The sequence below is a fragment of the Patagioenas fasciata genome, chromosome 22 (assembly GCF_037038585.1).
Source record: "Patagioenas fasciata isolate bPatFas1 chromosome 22, bPatFas1.hap1, whole genome shotgun sequence".
Classification (NCBI taxonomy): Eukaryota; Metazoa; Chordata; class Aves; order Columbiformes; family Columbidae; genus Patagioenas; species Patagioenas fasciata.
Window position 1 is genome coordinate 1,539,190 of NC_092541.1, and position 17,196 is coordinate 1,556,385.

Below are 17,196 nucleotides of genomic sequence, written 5' to 3' on the forward strand. Positions count from 1 at the left end.
CAGTGTTCTCACCAACCAGGCCCCCTGTCACTTACAGCCCCAGGGGTCTTGCCAGGCCCACCCCGCGGGGACAGGCCACTCGTGACGGGTTTTTCGCGCTCGCCGGGCCCAGCACCCTGGGGGCTGAGGGGAGGACGAACGCCCTGAGCCGCCTGAGGCGGGCGGGCTGCTCCCCTGCGGTGGTACCGGCTTAAACACCCCCTCTGCTCACCCGGGAGTGAGTGCGACACTCGGTCACCTCCCTGGTCACCTCCCTGCTCCCCTCAGGGCACCTGGCGCTGAGGGGACGGGAGCCCCGGGCGCTGTGTTTGTACCAACTCCCCTCACAGACACCCCCCGCCCGCCATCTTAGCTGCGGCGGCGGCGCCACTTGGCCGCCAGGGGGCAGCGCCGCGCAGGCGCCTTGCGCCGCAACCCGCCATGTCGGACAAGATGGCGGCGGCCGCGGCCTCCCCTCAGCAGCAACCGGGCCCCGGCCCGCCGGCGGCGGACGCGGAGGGAGGAGGTTCCCGCGGCGGTGGGGTGGATGGAGAGGCCGAGGCGGAGGAGTTCGGGTGCCTGGCTCACTGCTCCGACTTGGCGTGGCGGCAGAACGAGCAGCGCCGCCACGGCCTGTACTGCGACATCACCCTGGCGTTCGGCGGCGGGCGGCCCGGGCCGGCCCGCGAGTACCGGGCGCACCGCTCCGTCCTGGCCGCCGCCACCGAGTACTTCACGCCGCTGCTCTCGGGGGGATTCGCCGAGTCGCGCTCGGGCCGTGTGGAGCTGCAGAAGTGGAGCTCGGAGGGCGGCCCCGACCCCGACACGGTGGAGGCCGTTATCGGCTTCATGTACACGGGCACCATCCGTGTCAGCCCCGGGAACGTCCATGAGGTGCTGGAGATGGCGGACAGGTGAGGGGGGCCCGCGGCCTGAGGGACGTTTAACGAAGGAATGTGGTTTTTACAACTGATCTGGCACCTGACCCCAGCAGGGGGGAGGGACTGAGAGACATCAGGCTGTGAATCCTTAATGTAAAACGAAGTCTCTTCGAACTAATCCCAGAATGTGAAGTGATGGCTGTATTTAAAAAGTTAAGCTAGGGGGAAGGGTAGCCTAAGAGCCAGGGATCTGTATTTTAAGCCAGCAATAAGGAGAGAGGGTTGTTAGAATTAAATGAATGAGACAGGTGAACTGAGGCACCTGGTGTCTGTGAGCCCTGTGATACCAACCACTGGGGAACAGGGGAGGGAATTTGGGGGGGATTATAAGCAGGGGCTTTTTGCCCTGTTCTGTGTGCTGACCTGCGGGTAGAACACCCTGTCTTGCAAAATTGTTAATAAAATATGCCTGGGCCTATTCTCTTGGCAAGACAATTGTTTCCTATGGGGGGGCTGCCCGTGATGGGACCTGCGGTGCCCGGCACGCAGCGTCACCCCTGTTCGTTTGTTCCGCAGGTTTCTGCTGACCCGGTTGAAAGAGTTCTGTGGGGAGTTTCTGAAGAAGAAGCTCAACCTCTCGAACTGTGTCGCGGTTCACAGCTTAGCCCACATGTATTCCTTGAATCAGCTGGCGCTCAAAGCTCAGGACATGATCAGGAGGAACTTCCACAAAGTTATCCAAGACGAGGAGTTCTACACGTTACCTTTTCACCTCATCAGGGACTGGCTCTCAGACTCGGAGATCACAGTGGACTCTGAAGAAATCCTCTTTGAGACCGTTTTGAAGTGGGTTCAGAAAAACCCTGAGGAAAGAGAAAGGTACTTTGAAGATCTCTTTAAACTGCTTAGATTGTCTCAGATGAAACCCACTTACCTTACTCGCCATGTCAAATCTGAGAGGCTGGTGTCGAGCAATGAAGCCTGCGTTAAATTAGTGTCTGAAGCCGTGGAGAGTCACGCCTTGAGGTCTGAGAACTTGCAGTCTGGTAATCTACAACATTCCGCTTGTCCTGTAGCGTTGCTGCCGCGTTTCGGCCAAAACATGGATGTCATTATGGTGATTGGTGGCGTGTCGGAGGGAGGAGATTACTTGAGTGAGTGCGTAGGGTATTTCATCGATGAGGATAGGTGGGTAAACTTGCCGCACATACACAATCATCTTGACGGGCATGCTGTTGCTGTGACGGAATCTTATGTTTATGTGGCTGGCTCCATGGAACCAGGATTTGCCAAGACCGTAGAAAGGTACAATCCAAACAGAAACATTTGGGAGCAAGTCTCAAATCTGATAACTAGAAAACATTCTTTTGGCCTTACTGAGGTGAAAGGAAACTTGTACAGTATTGGCGGACATGGCAATTTCAGTCCTGGCTTTAAAGATGTGGCCATTTATAATCCCGAACAAGACAAATGGCTGAACCTGGAGTCAGCACCAAAGATTCTTCGTGATGTCAAAGCTGTTTCTGTAGAAGACCGGTTCGTTTACGTCGCTGCTCGTACCCCAGTTGACAGCGATAGCGAAGACGGGTTGAGGGCGGTTATTATCAGATACGATGCTGAAACAAGGCAGTGGCAGGATGTGGAGTCTCTGCCGCTCATTGATAATTATTGCTCTTTTCAGATGTCGGTTGCCAACACAAATTTTTACCATACGGCATCGTGCTGCCCCAAGAGTTACCCTATAGATAATGAGGAAGCCAAGATAAAGATCTCTGGCAGGGCCTCAGACGAAATCCTGGAGAGCTTACCCCCAGAGGTTCTTAGCATTGAAGGAGCAGCTATTTGCTATTATAAAGATGATGTTTTCATCATTGGGGGGTGGAAAAACAGCGACGATATTGACAAACAGTACCGGAAGGAGGCTTATCGTTACTGCGCGGAGAGGAAGCGCTGGATGCTTTTGCCTCCTATGCCTCAGCCTCGCTGTAGAGCAACAGCCTGCCACGTGAGAATCCCCTTCAGGTGCTTGCAGGGGACACAGAGATACCCTATGCCACAAAATTTGATGTGGCAAAAAGACAGAATAAGGCAGATGCAGGAAAGGCAGATGCAGGAAATACACCGACACTCCCTGAGCTTACGGCGACTGCCACGCTCGCAGATTGAGTGCTAGTTTCTGGAATATCACTCCTCCTGATGGGGCTAGGAAATACTGTGCTAAACCGTTTTGTTAGGCTTCATATGTCTTTGTAAGATGCATAAAACCAGCATCTTCTGTGTATTGAAAACTAAGAAGCTCAGAAGTTGAGGGTGGATGGGAATTGAGAAGCTGATGTGAATCCAGTGATGTTACTAAATGGTGCCCAGGGTAAAAGTGTAGCCTGTAGTGGGCTGTGAAATATCTCCAGGAACATAAAGTCTGTTATTTATCTCTCCAGATCTTTGTTTTCAAGGATTTCTGTAGAGTCAGTCTCCAACAGTTCTATTTTGAAAATCAAAGATCTCTATCTTAATAATTTAGCGGTTACATTTGTGTGTGCTTGAAAGCACATTTTTATTTGCACTTCTATATTGACATTCCTTTGATTCTCTCCTCAGTGACTAAACTTCGCATATATTTGGCGTTAATGTACTCAGCTTTCCCGAGTTGGAGTCAAGTTCAATAGTTACAACTATGTATGAAAGCTAAAGCACAATCTTTCTTCATAAAATTACTTCAGACTGTCTCTGTGTATACTACATGTTTTGTACCTGGGTGTTCTAGAAAGGTTGCAGAGTTCGTTTGTAAGCAGATGACTGGTAGAACATCACACTTGCTAAAACAGAGAGCTTGAGGGCAGTGGACTTTTTTTCATGTATATCTGCAGATGCTTTGGGTTTGTTTGACAGCTTCACCAGAAACCTGGGGGAACAATCAGCTCGCTAAAAGGACTGAAAACCGGCGAAGCAGCCGCCCGCCAACACTGACAATTCATTTCTGTCGGTGTGGGTTAGTACGGATGAGATTCTTTCACAGTAAGGGATTGAAACCTGAGCTACTTGTAGATCCTTTCTCAAACATTGCGTGCATTTTAATTCTAGTGAAAAAGTGATGAGAAGACCCCCAGCCTGTCTTTGACAATCAGTACCCTTTGCCTTTAGTGTTCTTTCCCCAGAGACTCACAGCAGCTGTGCCACAGTGCTCCTTAACAAGTCAGCACTTGGTGTTCCTCTCAAAGCGAGATAGTTGAGCTCTCATAGTCTCTAAATATTTTACTTCCCCACTTGCTGTGGCGGTGAGATTTAAGCTGATTTCAATATCTCCTCCCGTAGAACAGAATGTGGAATATTTCCTTTAGAGTCTCAGCGCCTCGCAGTTCACTGTCCCACTGAACACTCCTCCCTGGCCTGAAGAGCTCCAGGACGGTTTAGGTTACTAGCGGATCCTTCCTACCTCCTTTTCTTCCCCATCCTTCCCTTCGTTTGAATGTTCCAGGTTTTCACATGCAGCCTAACTCAGGATCATAGAGGAGTAACCAGGGTGTTCCTAAAATCGTGTAGACGAATGTTGGAGAATCTGTTCGCTGTCTTGGGCTGGTATGATGATTTGCTGGTGGTTTTGATGTGGGCAACTTCCTTGCAAAAGACCTTCTAAACAGTTTGGTGTTTTGTTTTGTTTTTCAATTGTTTAGCTTTCTGAGCTGATACTTCTCATTTCCCAATTCAGCAGGCACCCTAGATCGTATCTGAAACACTGGTAAGTCTTTCAACCACGTGGCGTGTAAAGGTTTCTCTTACATGTACATCCCTTAATGCTCCACTTTCCAGTTCACTTGCCACTTTTGATACCAATAACTTGTCTTTTTGTAATAGAATAATCCTTGTTTAAAAAAAGAAAATCATAACAGTTTAGTCTGTTTACTCATCTGCGGTTATTGTGTTGTATTTTATTTGCCTGTTGGATTGTTAGGGCAGATTAACCTGTACCATACAAGAGAGGAAGTAGGTTAAGCTTGTTCAGGTTTAAGGCTGATGTTCAGTAGTGACTGTTACAAATGAGCTCACGCAGGCCTGTACGCAAGGGGTTAATCAGTGGAGCTCGGCCCATGAACTCTTGCAGTTTTGGCTGAAATAGTTCAGGAATTACTGCCCCTGCAGCAGCATTTGTCAATACAAGTGCTGAAAATGTCTCCCAGCTTTTGTACTCAACCCATTGATTTAACTTACATTTCTGGGAGCTGATTTTGAGATATTTTACCAGACTTTGCACAGAAGCAGAGTGTACGTGCCCCATCCCGCTGACAGGCAGCTGAAGGATGGTGTCGGATACCACGACTCTGCCAAAGCCCTTTTGTCTGTCAACAAATACGGACAATTCCTAGGGAGAAATACAAGATTCATTATTTCAGCTGGAATATGAACTAAACAGTTTAACGTGTGGCAGCATGCAACACAGTTAGATGCAAGAACAAGCTTCTCAAAGTCTAAGCAAAGTCGATATTGCACATAGTTTACTGAAACATTCCACTCGAAGACAATGTCAAAAGAGCTGAGTGTCTGGCCAGCTTGTCTCGTCAATGCCAGCGCTGACTATATGTGATGCACTGTATCTCCATATGTTCTGCTTGCATGGTGAGTGATGGGCACTGTGGACTTGCTCTAACCTTTGCTATGCCGATTCTGTGGAATTTTTAAGTAGTTGGGGTTTGGTTTTTTAGCCTTGACTTCAAGTGGACCAATTGCATTGCACATGGTTTTTAACTGACAAGTCTTAACTATCCGTTGTACCACATGTTGGTGTTTGGAGCAACTGCGTTATTGACTCTGGCTGTAAGTTTAGCCCACTAACCTGTGAATCGCATCACAAATTCCTCGTGGCCCTTGACTGCCGTGGCTTGATGGGTGTTCATAAAATGGCCCTATAAAGGAAAGACTGGGAATTCTTTCCATGGGGTTAGAGTGGTGAGTTAAACGCCAGTGAATCCTGGTGTGTATTCAGTATTAGAAGGCTGACTTCTGGCCTTCCTAATGTAACAGAACATCGGGTGGAGTTTTTCCTCCTCCTTACGACAATCATACCTCTTTACCTGTACTGAATACGTGCCACAAAATGCATGTTCCATGTCCTGTCTCTCTGCTCAAAACATCAGTGGGGTAGCAGACATCCTCCCCAGCGCTCGGCGGTCATCGTAGTAATTTCTAGGTGCCATATGTGTACATAGTATTTTATAACTACGTGAATACTCTGTTGGTATGCTGGGTTTGTATGTATTTTTAATAACTCTCTTGCACATAGTAGGATACCACTCCAGAGATGAAGAAAACATGCCAGCTTTTAGCATGCATTGGGAATAACTATGGCAGGCATTCCACTGTGCTATTTCAATATCATTTTTCTCCATTACAGTAAATGTTAAAATCGGAGCTGTTGGCTCAACTTGTTTGTCACCAAATAGTCTTATTGCTACTGACAAACTTGAGTCACAGAGAGTTGCAACTCTTTAGGTTATTTTTAACACAGCCTTGTAATAGTATGTTGTAACATTCAATGGGCTTTTGAAAAAGCAAGCTTAAAATAAGTGGTTTATGGCTTAGATTTCCTTTCAGCTATGTCCACATTCCATGAGGGTATAAATCATATCTCTAACTCCACAGTCCTGAGGGGAAGTCTGATAGAACAAGTGCTCCTGAGGATCTAATCCTGTTACTAATATGAATGTAAAGTGTGGAACTAAGGAGGTGTTTGAAGACCATTAATAGCCAGATGCTCCCGTAGGTGCGAGGCGCTGTGGATCACGGCAGCTCTGGTCTCCTGGCGCTATTAATGTAACTTCAGCAGCTTGCTTGGGGAAGCAGCATCCTGTACTTACTTCAGTAAGGTAAAGTAGTATGTGTGTATAGGCTGTTTGGAACAAATCCTACCGTCATGTTCTTTATCTTAAATACACTGTACTAAAGTTTATTGTAATAAGTGAATTAAATAAAATAAACCTTTTATTTCTCTAGCATTCTGTTGTACCTTTTCTTTTTGAAGTCGCTCTGCAGGCTGTGGCCGATTCATTCTGCGGCACCACAAAATGTAAGTTTTAAATACTAATTATTCCTTTGGCCCGTATAAGTTGTTTTAGAATAAGCGAATACATATACTTGCTGCTCGGAAGACTTTATTAGCTAAGCGGAGCCGTTTATGCGGGCAGGCTGCTTGTTGAAGAAATGAACCTCACTTCCTTCGAAGCTTCATCCACGTAAGTGTCTCGTCTGGCAACGTAATCGCCGACGTTCGACAGACCCGGCACGACGCAGCAGCTCAGGGCGCTGCGGTAAATGCCCATGTCGTGAACGTCGTACCACTCGTTACTGTTCTCATCGTAACACTCCACGTTGAAAGTGGTGGTAAAACCGTTAAAGCCGCCAACCACAAACAGGAGATCGTCCACCACCTCGATGCCGAAGTTGCTGCGGGGGTTGAACATGTTGGGGACCAGGCGCCACGTGTTGGCCACAGGGTTGTAAGCTTCCACGCTCCTGAGCCGGTTGACTCCGTCAAATCCTCCCACCTGCGAATGCCAGAGGTGCAGAGGTGAGATCGGCCTTTCCTCACCCGCTAATTCGCTTGAATTATTTTATGCACGGTGAGATGGGGCCTCGCTGACTTGAGTTTGAGCGTTGCTGAGGGCACGGGAGCTCAGAACACGATGCTGGCTGATTGCGGACTGCTCCCTTGTTCTTCTGGAGCTTCCAGAAGTTTTGTGCAGCTGTCAGATTTTACACTTCTACGGAGTTTAAATGCAGTGCATGGATAAGATAAACAGGACCAAGCAAATGTTCGGTGCTGCTCATGCTCTTAGCAGCAGCAACAGGAAACACTTTGCAGCAGCTGCTTAAAACAGCCCGTGCATTTTTCACAACAAAAAGTGTGCAGGTGCTAATGTTCTCAACCATCCTGACTCTGACTTTTCCTCCCTAAATCTCACTTAACAAGTAAATAACCAGCCTGAAGATGTAGGAAATGCAGGTTAAGCACTCGAGTGCTGGGTGGCGAGGCGGAGGTGCTGCCTCTCCCTTACCGCATACACCTCGTTCCCATACGCGATCACACCTACTCCGCTTCTTCTGCTTCGCATGGGCGCTATGAAGGTCCATTGATTTTTCATGGTATCATACACTTCAGCCGTGATCAGGCATTCGTTGCCGTTGAACCCACCGCATATATAGACCTGATTACAGGAGAAAAAGTGTGAGCAGAGCAGTTATTTTTTCGGTGGGAGAACACAGTGAAGAGAAAATGAGCCGCGTGGCTGGATTGTTCAGGTTCTCTTTTTTATAATGGGAATGGTTCTGTCATTCTGGGTTTGAAGCAGTAAAAGTGCAGCGAGTTATCCAGGCTGCAGGGTTTAGACTGTTTATGTCCTGAGCTGCACGGGTATTCCACTTGTCACCAGGAAAAGTCCCATCCAGCGGCAAGTGGGAAGCAGCTCTGGAAGAGTTTTGGCCCTCCCATCATATCTCTGCCACACCACTCAGTTGCCACCTCTTTGAGAGCTTTTTATCTGCAGCTCCAGGATTTAATACTCAAGATTTACATGAGCTTTCTCCCTCTTTATTTTAAACAATTCATACTTCAGCTGCTTTAAATAACCTCACTGTTACCTTCTCGTGCAGCGTGGTCGCGCTGGCGTCGCTTCTCTGCTCGTGCATGGGGGCGATGAGCGTCCACTGGTTCGTCTCCGGCTCGTACCGTTCTGCCGTGTTGAGGCGCATGTACCCGTCGAACCCTCCCATGGCGTAGATGTACTCGTTGAGGACGGCGACGCTGACGTAGCAGCGCCGCGAGTGCATGGGCGCGACCTGCTGCCACGTTTTCTGCAGCGGGTCAAACCGCTTGACGCTGTTGAAATAATCCACGCTGTCGAACCCTCCGATAACGTAGACAAAGCCTTTCAGGTAAGCCGTGCCGTGGTAGGCGAGGGGGCTTTCCTGCTCGCACGTGACGTTCACCCAGTTGTCTGCGCGGGTGTCGTACGTCTCGATGGCGTTCGTTGGGCTCCCCCCGCTCCAGCCTCCGATGGCGAACAGGACGGCGTAAGGCAGGCGAGGCCGGGTGAGTGGGTTGCTGAAGTTGGTGAAAGACGGGCCGTGCATGTTGAGGTTGTACATTTCCGTCAGCGCGTTGATGATGAGAAACTTGCACTCCTCGTTGTCCCTCACGTAATCGTGTCCTTTGACGTTGTTCATGAAGTAATCTGCTTGCATCAGTGCCAGGCGAACCTGGAAAATGCAAAAAGGAGGTTGGAATATTAACGCAGGTGCTTTACACCTTTGTGAGTTGCTCCAATGCTAGATGGCTTTGCTTTCAGTTTAGTGGTGTCTAACGCTTATTAGAGGACCAGAGAATGAAATGTGTAGTTTTTAGCTGGTCCAGAAGGATGTAAATCATTTGATTTTCCAGCAGGGAGTCTGCCAGTGCTTTTATTTGCACAGTATAGCTTGTCTAGGCAAATGCTCATAAACTTTGTGTATGTAGAGATAACATCGTCCCATGTGAACTTGGGCCCTTCCTGGATGTGAGGGACAGTTAAGCTCTAAACATAAGGAAACCTACACTTAACAGCTCTGCCCCAACCTCCGCGTGGGATCTTTGCAATAACCTAACGCTCTGAAAACTCGTTTATTTGCGAGCAGCGTTAGAAGGCTGCGCTGTCCGGTCCTCTACCCAGGTGGTGACGGCGCTAACCCTGCTCAGCAGGTCTGCGATGTGCTTCCTCCTCTTCTCCGGCTCGTGAGCGATCCATTTCAGAATGGCCTCGAACACGGCGTCTTCTTGTTTCACGTTGAGCTCGTCCTTCTCGATGATGTGCTTCAGTTCGTCGGCGGAGAGGTCCAGGAACTCGGTGGACACCTTGTAGATGTCCTCGAAGTGGTGGAGGATGAAGACATAGGCCGCTTCTCGCAGGTCGGGACAGTGGTAATAATCCGTGAGTCTACAGATGCCGATGCAGTTTTCCAAGCATAGCTGGGATTTTAAGAACTCGCAGCACAGTCTGATGATGCCCATGATGTTGAACTGGTCTGCTGCAGTTAACAAACTCTCCACGTTGTCGACCGTGATCGGTACCATCCTGGTGTAGGCGTACTCGATAATGAGCCTCATCATTTCAGGTGTAGTTCCAGGGATTTTATATAGTATTTTATCTGCATTGTTCCAGCTGCTGGTGAACAAAGCCCTGAAAAATACAACACAGCACTGAGAGAAAAAACACCTTTACTGTATCAAACCCTCATGCCATTATTCCCTCTGCCTTCTTGCCTGGGCACCATTTGGGCAGCAGCCAGGCGGGGAGGCCATGTAGCTTATTAATTAATGTTTTACTAGCTGGTTGTTTTAAAAAGGAGTCGCAACCTCTGGCTGTGGGCACAGAGCAACAGGGTGAGCGGTCACCTTGTTTCAACGAGATTACCAGAGAATAATGGTGCGTGGGGAAGGAAAACCTCCCGCGCAATGGCAGGTAAGCCAGGCTGGCCACGCTCCCCGCCCTGCACCGCATTGGGGCTCATCAGACACCGCTTAGCTGTTGGGTACTGGTTGTGGATTAATTCTGGTGTCCAGCCAGGTACCAGGACTATGGGAAAGCTGCTGAGTGAGTTTTAGAGCTGATGCAAGCACTGGAGATGCGCTAAGGTGTGTGACACCTTAGGACGTCCTGTTTGTCCCTGTCCCCTCTTGTTTGGCGCACTGACCTGAAGTAGTGACTGCAGCTACAGAGGATGTTCTTGTGAGCGTTGAATTCGGTGCCACCCACGCTGATGATCACGTCGCAGAGCTTCCCTTCCAGGCGAAGCTCGTTGAAGATGGTGCAAGCCATGGCACTCATCTTCCGCTCCATGTGCGAGGATGAATAGTCGGTGGCAGCCAAGTGATCGCCCATGTTGAACGTGAGACAGTGGAAGGTGCTTCTCCCTGAGTGCTACGGGCCTTTGGCTTTGCCCTCCTTCTCTGAAAACCCAGTCTGTCTGGTGGTTCTGGAATATGCCCCATAATGAGCTCACAGACGTGGGGAGGATGCTGTACACCCCTCTGCATGGAACGGGGTGCTGGTCCCCCAGCTCCCTCACTCCTCGGCCTTCGCTTAACCACAACACGCATCTAACTGTGCCCTGTCTGGCCGCCCTGAGCAAAACCAGCCCTATGATTCCACTGCAACTTTTAAATGTTATTTAACCTGGGTATCAAGCTGCTCAAATGTCAGCACCGACCGCTTCTGCAGTGCCCTTGTATTATAGCAGCTTGCACAGGAGGAAGCTGAGAGACAGCCTGGCTAAAATCAGGGATGAAGCTGCAAACGCTGTCCCTGCTGTGTCTGCTGGTTTGGAGGGGTGGAAGGTGGGGACAAGGAGAGCAGAGCGGGGCGAGAGGGCCTCATCCTGACTGCTCTGCCTTCGCTCATGGCCAACCGCTTTTCGTTGGTTATGTCTGTAGGTAACACGGGTGCCAAGCAGCACCCCTGCGATTGTCCCACCGCAGCGAGGAAAACAGTTCGGATTTTTCATGGTACTGTCGGTGCGGGCTTTTTTTTTTCCAAATTAAATTGAGTTTTGTGGTAACTACTTATTTGGTTGTTTCAATCCTTCCTCTTTCGCCTTCCTGGCTCGGAGCGCGCTGCCGGACAAACGCGACCGCAAGTCCCGGTACCAGGAGGCGCTCGGGGCGGACCCGGGACAACCCCGGGGCGGACCCGGGACAACCCCCGCCCCACCCCCGCTCCGGCTCCGGCTCCACCCGCGGCTGCGCGGCCCCGCCGCCTCTCGGCCCTTCCCGGAGCGGAGCGGAGAGCGATGGTGAGAGCGGGGGCTCCGGGACCCTCGACCGGGGTTATAAGCAGCGTGGACCGGGCTGGGGAGCGACCGGTGATGGGGGAGCAAAGGTTGATTCCGAGCGAGCAAGGTTTGGGGTGCAAGGTCCTTGTGGAGCGAGGTTTGGGAAGCACAGCCCTGGGGCAGGAGGAGGGAACAGGGTCCACAACCAGGATGGAGAGCAGAACCGCATCGGTCCCCCAGGAGCTGTGTGGGAACCCAGGGGCTTCACTTAACAAGGAGGGGGGGTCTCTACCTGCAGGTGCCCGAGCTGGAGAAAGCCACGGTGCGCATCCGGCAGCTGGAGCGCGTGATGGGGATAATCCGCTCCATCAAGGCGCAGGGGAGGAACAAGCTGCAGGTACTGGCCCGGTTTGGCTCCGGTTGTGGCGGGGCTGGCGCAGCTGAGAGCAGGTGATGCGTCCATCCTTGTCTTCAGCTGCCCTCCCTTCCTCAGCCTCCCCAGCTCTGGCTGCTCCAACCCAAGGAAGCACCTTCTGCACATTTTGCAGGGGGAGGATGGGGATATTTTTCCTGTCGAGGTCCAGGCTGGTGATTCTCCCTGGATGGACCTTTTCCTTCCCTGTTATGCAAGCTAGAAACATAAGCCAATCCCCAAACCCCCCCGCTCCACCCACAGCAATAAGTCAGCAGGATTAAGCCATTTGGTGCTGATAAGAGTGCCGGAGTGGGAGGGGTGCTGGCTGTCTCAGATGGGGACATTTGCTTCACGGCTGGCAGGAGTGTCCCTGTCCCTTGCTGCCCTGTGTCTGCACCCTCACATGAGACTCACCAACCCTGGGTTTGCATCCTCGCCGGCAGCAGCACCCTTGGCCACATATGGCAAAGGCAGAGTGCGCTGGGTCGTGCACAGATTTGCTCTTCTTTCACCTTCCAGGTCATTTCAGACTTCGACATGACGCTGAGCAGGTTCGGGTGCAACGGCAGGCGCTGCCCCACTTCGCACAGTGAGTTGCAGCCGTTGTTTTCACTGCTGCTAATTCTGTTTTCAGTGTTTGTGTGCTCAGTCCCTGTGGCTCCTGTTGTCCTCTTCTCCCTCCTTTGCCAAGCCTGACCGCTCCATCTCGTTCTTTCTCAGTGCAGCTCTGGGCTCCAGCTGCTTGTGGCTTTTTTGGGAAGAGCTGGCACTGAAGACGCAGGATAGCAGCTTTTTAAAAGCCTTTCTGGGCTACAACGCTGGCATTTTATTGTCATTACAGATATCCTGGATAACAGTCGCGTTATCAGTGAGGATGGCAAGAAGAAGGTAGGTGCTGTTTTGTAAGGCTCTGCTTTGTCCCTATCACCCATCACCAGGCGGTTGTAGTGGCCCATGTCACAGCTCTCCAAGCTGCACGTGTCAAGCCTGCATTTCAGGCAACGGTGATGGAAGGAGAAGTTAAAAAGGGAAATTTAATTTGCATGCTCAGCCGTGGGCATTTTTGGTCTGATACGAAGAGGAAGGGTGTATGTGTGTGCATCCTGCGTGCACTGTTTGAAGCAAGGTGAGGCAGCCAGGCTGCTGGAGGGTTAATGCTTCCGAGAGCTCCAGATTCGCTCGGAGTGAAGTTGCTTAATGCAACAGATTTGGTGTATTTTCCATTAGGAATTGAGATGCTTTGGGGGAATTTAGAAATGCTTTTTTTATAGTTTACAGTCTCTTTAGATGTGATGTTCACTCAGTTCTTTTTCCATCTTTACAACGCTCCAGCTGAAAGATCTGCTCCACTATTACTATCCCATTGAGATCGATCCCAACCGGACCCTGGAGGAGAAGCGGCCCCTCATGGTGGAGTGGTGAGTGCTCCTGTGTGATGAGCTTGACCTTGAGATGGCAACTTCTTGCCCCTGAGGACTACAAGACCCAAGGCTTGACCTGTCTCTGGGCTTGACAGCAATACCAGGAGGTTTGAGTTGTTGCATTTCTGGCTGCCCTAAGGCTGCTGCCCAGGGAGCTCACTCTGCTGCCTTCCCTTAGGTGGACCAGGGCCCACGAGCTGCTGTCACAGCAGAAGATCCAGAAGGGTGACATCGCCCAGATCGTCAGAGAATCGGACGTGATGCTGAGGTGCGAGCTCGGGGTTCGGCTGCTTGCGATCGCGGCGCAAGCTCCTTGTTTTCACCCACAGTGCGCGCAGCGTGGCGGCTGCAAATCCCCTTTCCTTCCTGGGGCCGAGCGCTGACCGTGAACGAGCCCAAAGTGAGCGCCACGAGCCGCAGCCTGAGCTCGTTCCCTGCCCACAGGCTGCTCCTTCCTGCTCACAAACCGCTTCCACCTCCCGCGAGCCTTGGCGAGGAGCGGCCGGGGGGACGGGCGATGGGCAGAGCCCCCTGTTTGCAGGGGAGGGGGCAGCGTGCAGCTCCCCTCTTCCAGGAGAGGTTTGTTTCTCCATGCACTGTAACCGCTGGGTCTTATCCGGCCCCTTGGCTCAGCATCAAATTTCACCCGTAGCACAGAAATGTTGCGCTAAACTTGCTGTTAAAGCTGGGCTTGGCAGCAGTGGCCCTAAAACTGGCTCGGGGAGCCTTGGTTTCAACGAGCTGCCTGTCTCAGAGAGGAGGTGGTGCCATAAGTCCAGGTTTTCACGAGCTCCGGTTCCCCTTCTGCACAGAAATCGTGTCCTGGCAGACTGAGACTGTTGCACATTGACCTAATCGTCCTCACAGCCATTCTGACCACTCGCACATCTCTAACACACGGCTGGCAGCACCGCTCCCGGGCGCTGTGCAGGCCCCTGCGCCCCCACTGACGAGCTGGATGCGATCAGGAGATGCTGAGCAAATTATTCATGTGCTGCGTGTTCCTGTGCTGGGTCGCTGCTCCCAGGAGGGACCTGGGGCTCTGCTGCACGCCCCTTGAACACACAGCGAACGCCACAGAAATGCTGGTGCCACAAAAACCTTGTGCTTTTTGCGCAGAGCTCACACGTGTGTTTGTCTTGGGGAAGTCCTGGGTAGAAATAATGAGCCTCGCAGCCCACGGGACACCAGGAACCTCGCTGTGCAATGTGCGTAACGGGCATTTCTGCTCTAGGGATGGATTCCATGAGTTATTTGATCAGCTGCATAAGTACAACATCCCCCTGTTTATCTTCTCCGCTGGTGTCGGTGACATCCTCGAAGAGATTATCCGCCAGGCCAACGTCTTCTACTCAAACGTCAACGTGGTGTCCAACTACATGGACTTTGATGATAATGTGAGTTGCTGCGTGGTGTTTGAGTGGTGTGCTTGCAGAGGGGAGGGTTGTTGGGCTGGAACTGAGGGCTGCAATACGTTTAATAGAGACACAGCTGGGTTACAAGCTGCCTGGTAACTGTTCTAAGGATTGCGAGGTGCTCCCACTGTAGCAGCCCCCTGAACATCACTACTGGGGGTCTTAAAGGTTCCCCTGTCCTCCCCAAGGCTGGATCAGCATTGAGAGGGAGCAGAGGAGAGACAAGGGAAGCAAGCAGAGTGCAGGAATAGCTGAGCATTGTGATCTTGGGGTCTCCTCACCTTTCAAACTTGCTTTTTGGTGGCACAAAGGACGCTGCCGGCTCCGCGCCCAGCGCTGGGGGCTCCATCCTGGCGCAGGGTGAGGATGGAGTTAACTGAGCACAGAAGCCTTTCCCGATCTGAAGGCCAGATGTCCTTTGAAACAGCCTGGAAGGCTTTTGTTGATGTGCTAAAGGCTGAAAAGTCCCAGTGCACATCAGAAAATTGCGTCTCTCACAATGCAGCCCTCTGTTCCCACGGGCTGGGACAGGCGGTCCTGGGGGAGCAGGGGCCAGTGTGACAACCCTGCCTTCCACAAGGGCTCCGCAGCTTTCCAGGGCAGGACAGAGCCTGACCGAGGTCTCCAGGATCTCCATGCTTTGTGTTTGTTTTCGCCATCTGGGACAGGGTTGCTCTGCCAAAGGGGACTTTTGGGGTCTGTCTTCAGGTGTTTCTTGGCTGCTGGGTTTCCACACTCCTTGGGGTGTCTCTGGGATGAAAGCTGCTGCCCTGTGAGCATCAACCCCGTTTGCCCATTCCAGACAAGGCTGCGGCACAGCGGAGCGGTTGCAGTGGGATCAGTTTGTCTGTCCTGTTTGCACAGGGAGTCCTCACGCATTTCAAGGGACCTCTCATCCACACCTACAACAAGAACAACAGCGTTCTGCAGGGCACGGAGTATTTCCAGCAGCTGAGCACTCGGACGAGCATCATCTTGCTGGGGGACTCCATGGGTGACCTGACGATGGCAGATGGCGTTCCCAGTGTGGAGAACATCCTCAAGATCGGCTTTCTCAATGACAAGGTGGGTGCGAGAAGGAGTTTTCTTGCTTCCCTGCCAGCCTTCCCCCGGTACAAAGGTTGGGGGGCAGCAGAGAGGGGCAGGCAGCTGCCCAAGTCGTTTGGGGGCTGCAAGAGATTCATATGGGCTCCCATGGGGTGTGTGGAGGGAACTGGGGGGCGTCTGCGGAGCTCCCGGTGCACCTGAGCCATTGTCAGGGTGGTTGTTGACCCCTCTTTTTGGTAGCACTGAGGGATGCGGGGGCTGTGGGTGCAGCACCTCCATTGTCAGCGGCTGGTGTTGATAATTTTCTCCTCTCTGTCCTGGTGGCTGTGCCGCAGGTGGAAGAGCAGAGGGGGAAATACCTGGATGCCTACGACATCGTCCTGGAGAGCGACGAGACGCTGGACGTGGTCAACGGGATTCTGCGGTACATCCTGACCGAGACGTGAGCTGGGGAGGCAGCGTCCCACCTCCAGCCGCCCAGCGAGTGGGGCGAGTGGGCAAGTGGGCAGCGAGTGCCCTCCCCTTGACAACGCTGGAGCAGATCGTCTGGTGCCTGCTGGGCTCCATCCTGATGCCGGGCAGGCTCCCTGCCCCAGTTCTCATGTGTTGTGCACATCCCGACCTCATTAACCTGTTTGTCAGCCCTGGAGCAGGAGGGGTGAGATGGAGGAAGGTTCCCCGCTCCCTTCACCCCACCTGTGCCCGGCTCTTCTTCATCCTCTGTGGACTTTATCCCACTCGGATTTCATCCTTGCCACCGCTTGAGGCCACAACAAACCATTTCATGTCTCAGGCCGAGATGTTCTGTGTTTGCTTCAGCAGCCAAGCACAGAAATGGAGGTGGTTTGCTGTGGATTGAGGACAGATTCGTTTTATGGAAGACATTGAGTTTTACTGTGTTCCTGTCTAAGAAACGTCTTGTCCTGTTTTCTGTGGGCTTCCAAGTGCCTGGGCTGGGGTGGCCGTGCCAGACATAGCATCGCCCACCCCGTGTCCCCCACGGAAACCCTGCAGCTCCCCAGCCCTGCCGTCCCTCTTGCTCCATTACAGCTCTTGCTATTAAAACAAAGGCTTTTCCAGTCATCCCTGCATCCCGTGGAGCTCATCTGGTGCTGCTGCACAACGCAAGAAGTAAGTTTGTCTGCTGGGGGTTTGGGTGGCAGCGACCTGGGTGCTCGGAGCAGCGCGTTCGTAGCCGTGGGTGTGGATGGGGAGAGCAGTTTGCTCTTTAAGGAGTATTTTAC

At 51.9% G+C, this 17,196-nt stretch overlaps 3 protein-coding genes across 5 annotated transcripts; 2 read left to right on the forward strand and 1 right to left on the reverse strand.

Moving 5' to 3' along the window:
- The first annotated feature begins 392 nt into the window (after positions 1–392).
- Positions 393–6,847, forward strand: KLHL11 (kelch like family member 11). Its single transcript, XM_065856263.2, has 2 exons — positions 393–893; positions 1,437–6,847. Exons 1-2 carry the CDS (start codon positions 421–423, stop codon positions 3,031–3,033), a joined length of 2,070 nt encoding a protein of 689 aa, XP_065712335.1. The 5' UTR covers positions 393–420; the 3' UTR covers positions 3,034–6,847.
- On the reverse strand, positions 6,838–11,404 carry KLHL10 (kelch like family member 10). Its single transcript, XM_065856266.2, has 5 exons — positions 10,578–11,404; positions 9,574–10,063; positions 8,490–9,107; positions 7,907–8,056; positions 6,838–7,396 (listed from the first exon to the last, which is right to left on the reverse strand). The coding sequence occupies exons 1-5, from the start codon at positions 10,763–10,765 to the stop codon at positions 7,025–7,027; spliced, it is 1,818 nt and encodes a 605-aa protein (XP_065712338.2). The 5' UTR covers positions 10,766–11,404; the 3' UTR covers positions 6,838–7,024.
- Positions 9,835–17,035, forward strand: NT5C3B (5'-nucleotidase, cytosolic IIIB). Of its 3 annotated transcripts, none has more exons than XM_071798195.1 (9): positions 9,835–10,345; positions 11,953–12,051; positions 12,589–12,658; positions 12,911–12,957; positions 13,402–13,487; positions 13,669–13,758; positions 14,725–14,887; positions 15,770–15,970; positions 16,288–17,035. In XM_071798195.1, exons 1-9 carry the CDS (start codon positions 10,307–10,309, stop codon positions 16,396–16,398), a joined length of 906 nt encoding a protein of 301 aa, XP_071654296.1. In that variant the 5' UTR covers positions 9,835–10,306; the 3' UTR covers positions 16,399–17,035. The 3 variants fall into 3 exon arrangements, with proteins under 3 accessions (XP_071654296.1, XP_065712339.1, XP_071654297.1); XM_065856267.2 differs by lacking the exon at positions 9,835–10,345 and adding an exon at positions 11,614–11,675; XM_071798196.1 differs by lacking the exon at positions 9,835–10,345 and adding an exon at positions 11,684–11,761.
- The last annotated feature ends 161 nt before the right edge of the window (positions 17,036–17,196 follow it).

Excerpts from the sequence above, each read along its gene's own strand:
- KLHL11 (XM_065856263.2), top strand. The coding sequence starts at position 421 with ATGTCGGACAAGATGGCGGCGGCCGCGGCCTCCCCTCAGCAGCAACCG. Across the intron at positions 894-1,436 it reads GTGCTGGAGATGGCGGACAG|GTTTCTGCTGACCCGGTTGA; the intron begins GTGAGGGGGGCC and ends TTTGTTCCGCAG.
- NT5C3B (XM_071798195.1), top strand. The coding sequence starts at position 10,307 with ATGGTGCGTGGGGAAGGAAAACCTCCCGCGCAATGGCAG. Across the intron at positions 10,346-11,952 it reads AACCTCCCGCGCAATGGCAG|GTGCCCGAGCTGGAGAAAGC; the intron begins GTAAGCCAGGCT and ends CTCTACCTGCAG. Across the intron at positions 14,888-15,769 it reads ACATGGACTTTGATGATAAT|GGAGTCCTCACGCATTTCAA; the intron begins GTGAGTTGCTGC and ends CTGTTTGCACAG.
- KLHL10 (XM_065856266.2), bottom strand. The coding sequence starts at position 10,765 with ATGGGCGATCACTTGGCTGCCACCGACTATTCATCCTCGCACATGGAG. Across the intron at positions 9,108-9,573 it reads TCGCAGACCTGCTGAGCAGG|GTTCGCCTGGCACTGATGCA; the intron begins GTTAGCGCCGTC and ends TGCATTTTCCAG. Across the intron at positions 8,057-8,489 it reads CGACCACGCTGCACGAGAAG|GTCTATATATGCGGTGGGTT; the intron begins GTAACAGTGAGG and ends TCCTGTAATCAG.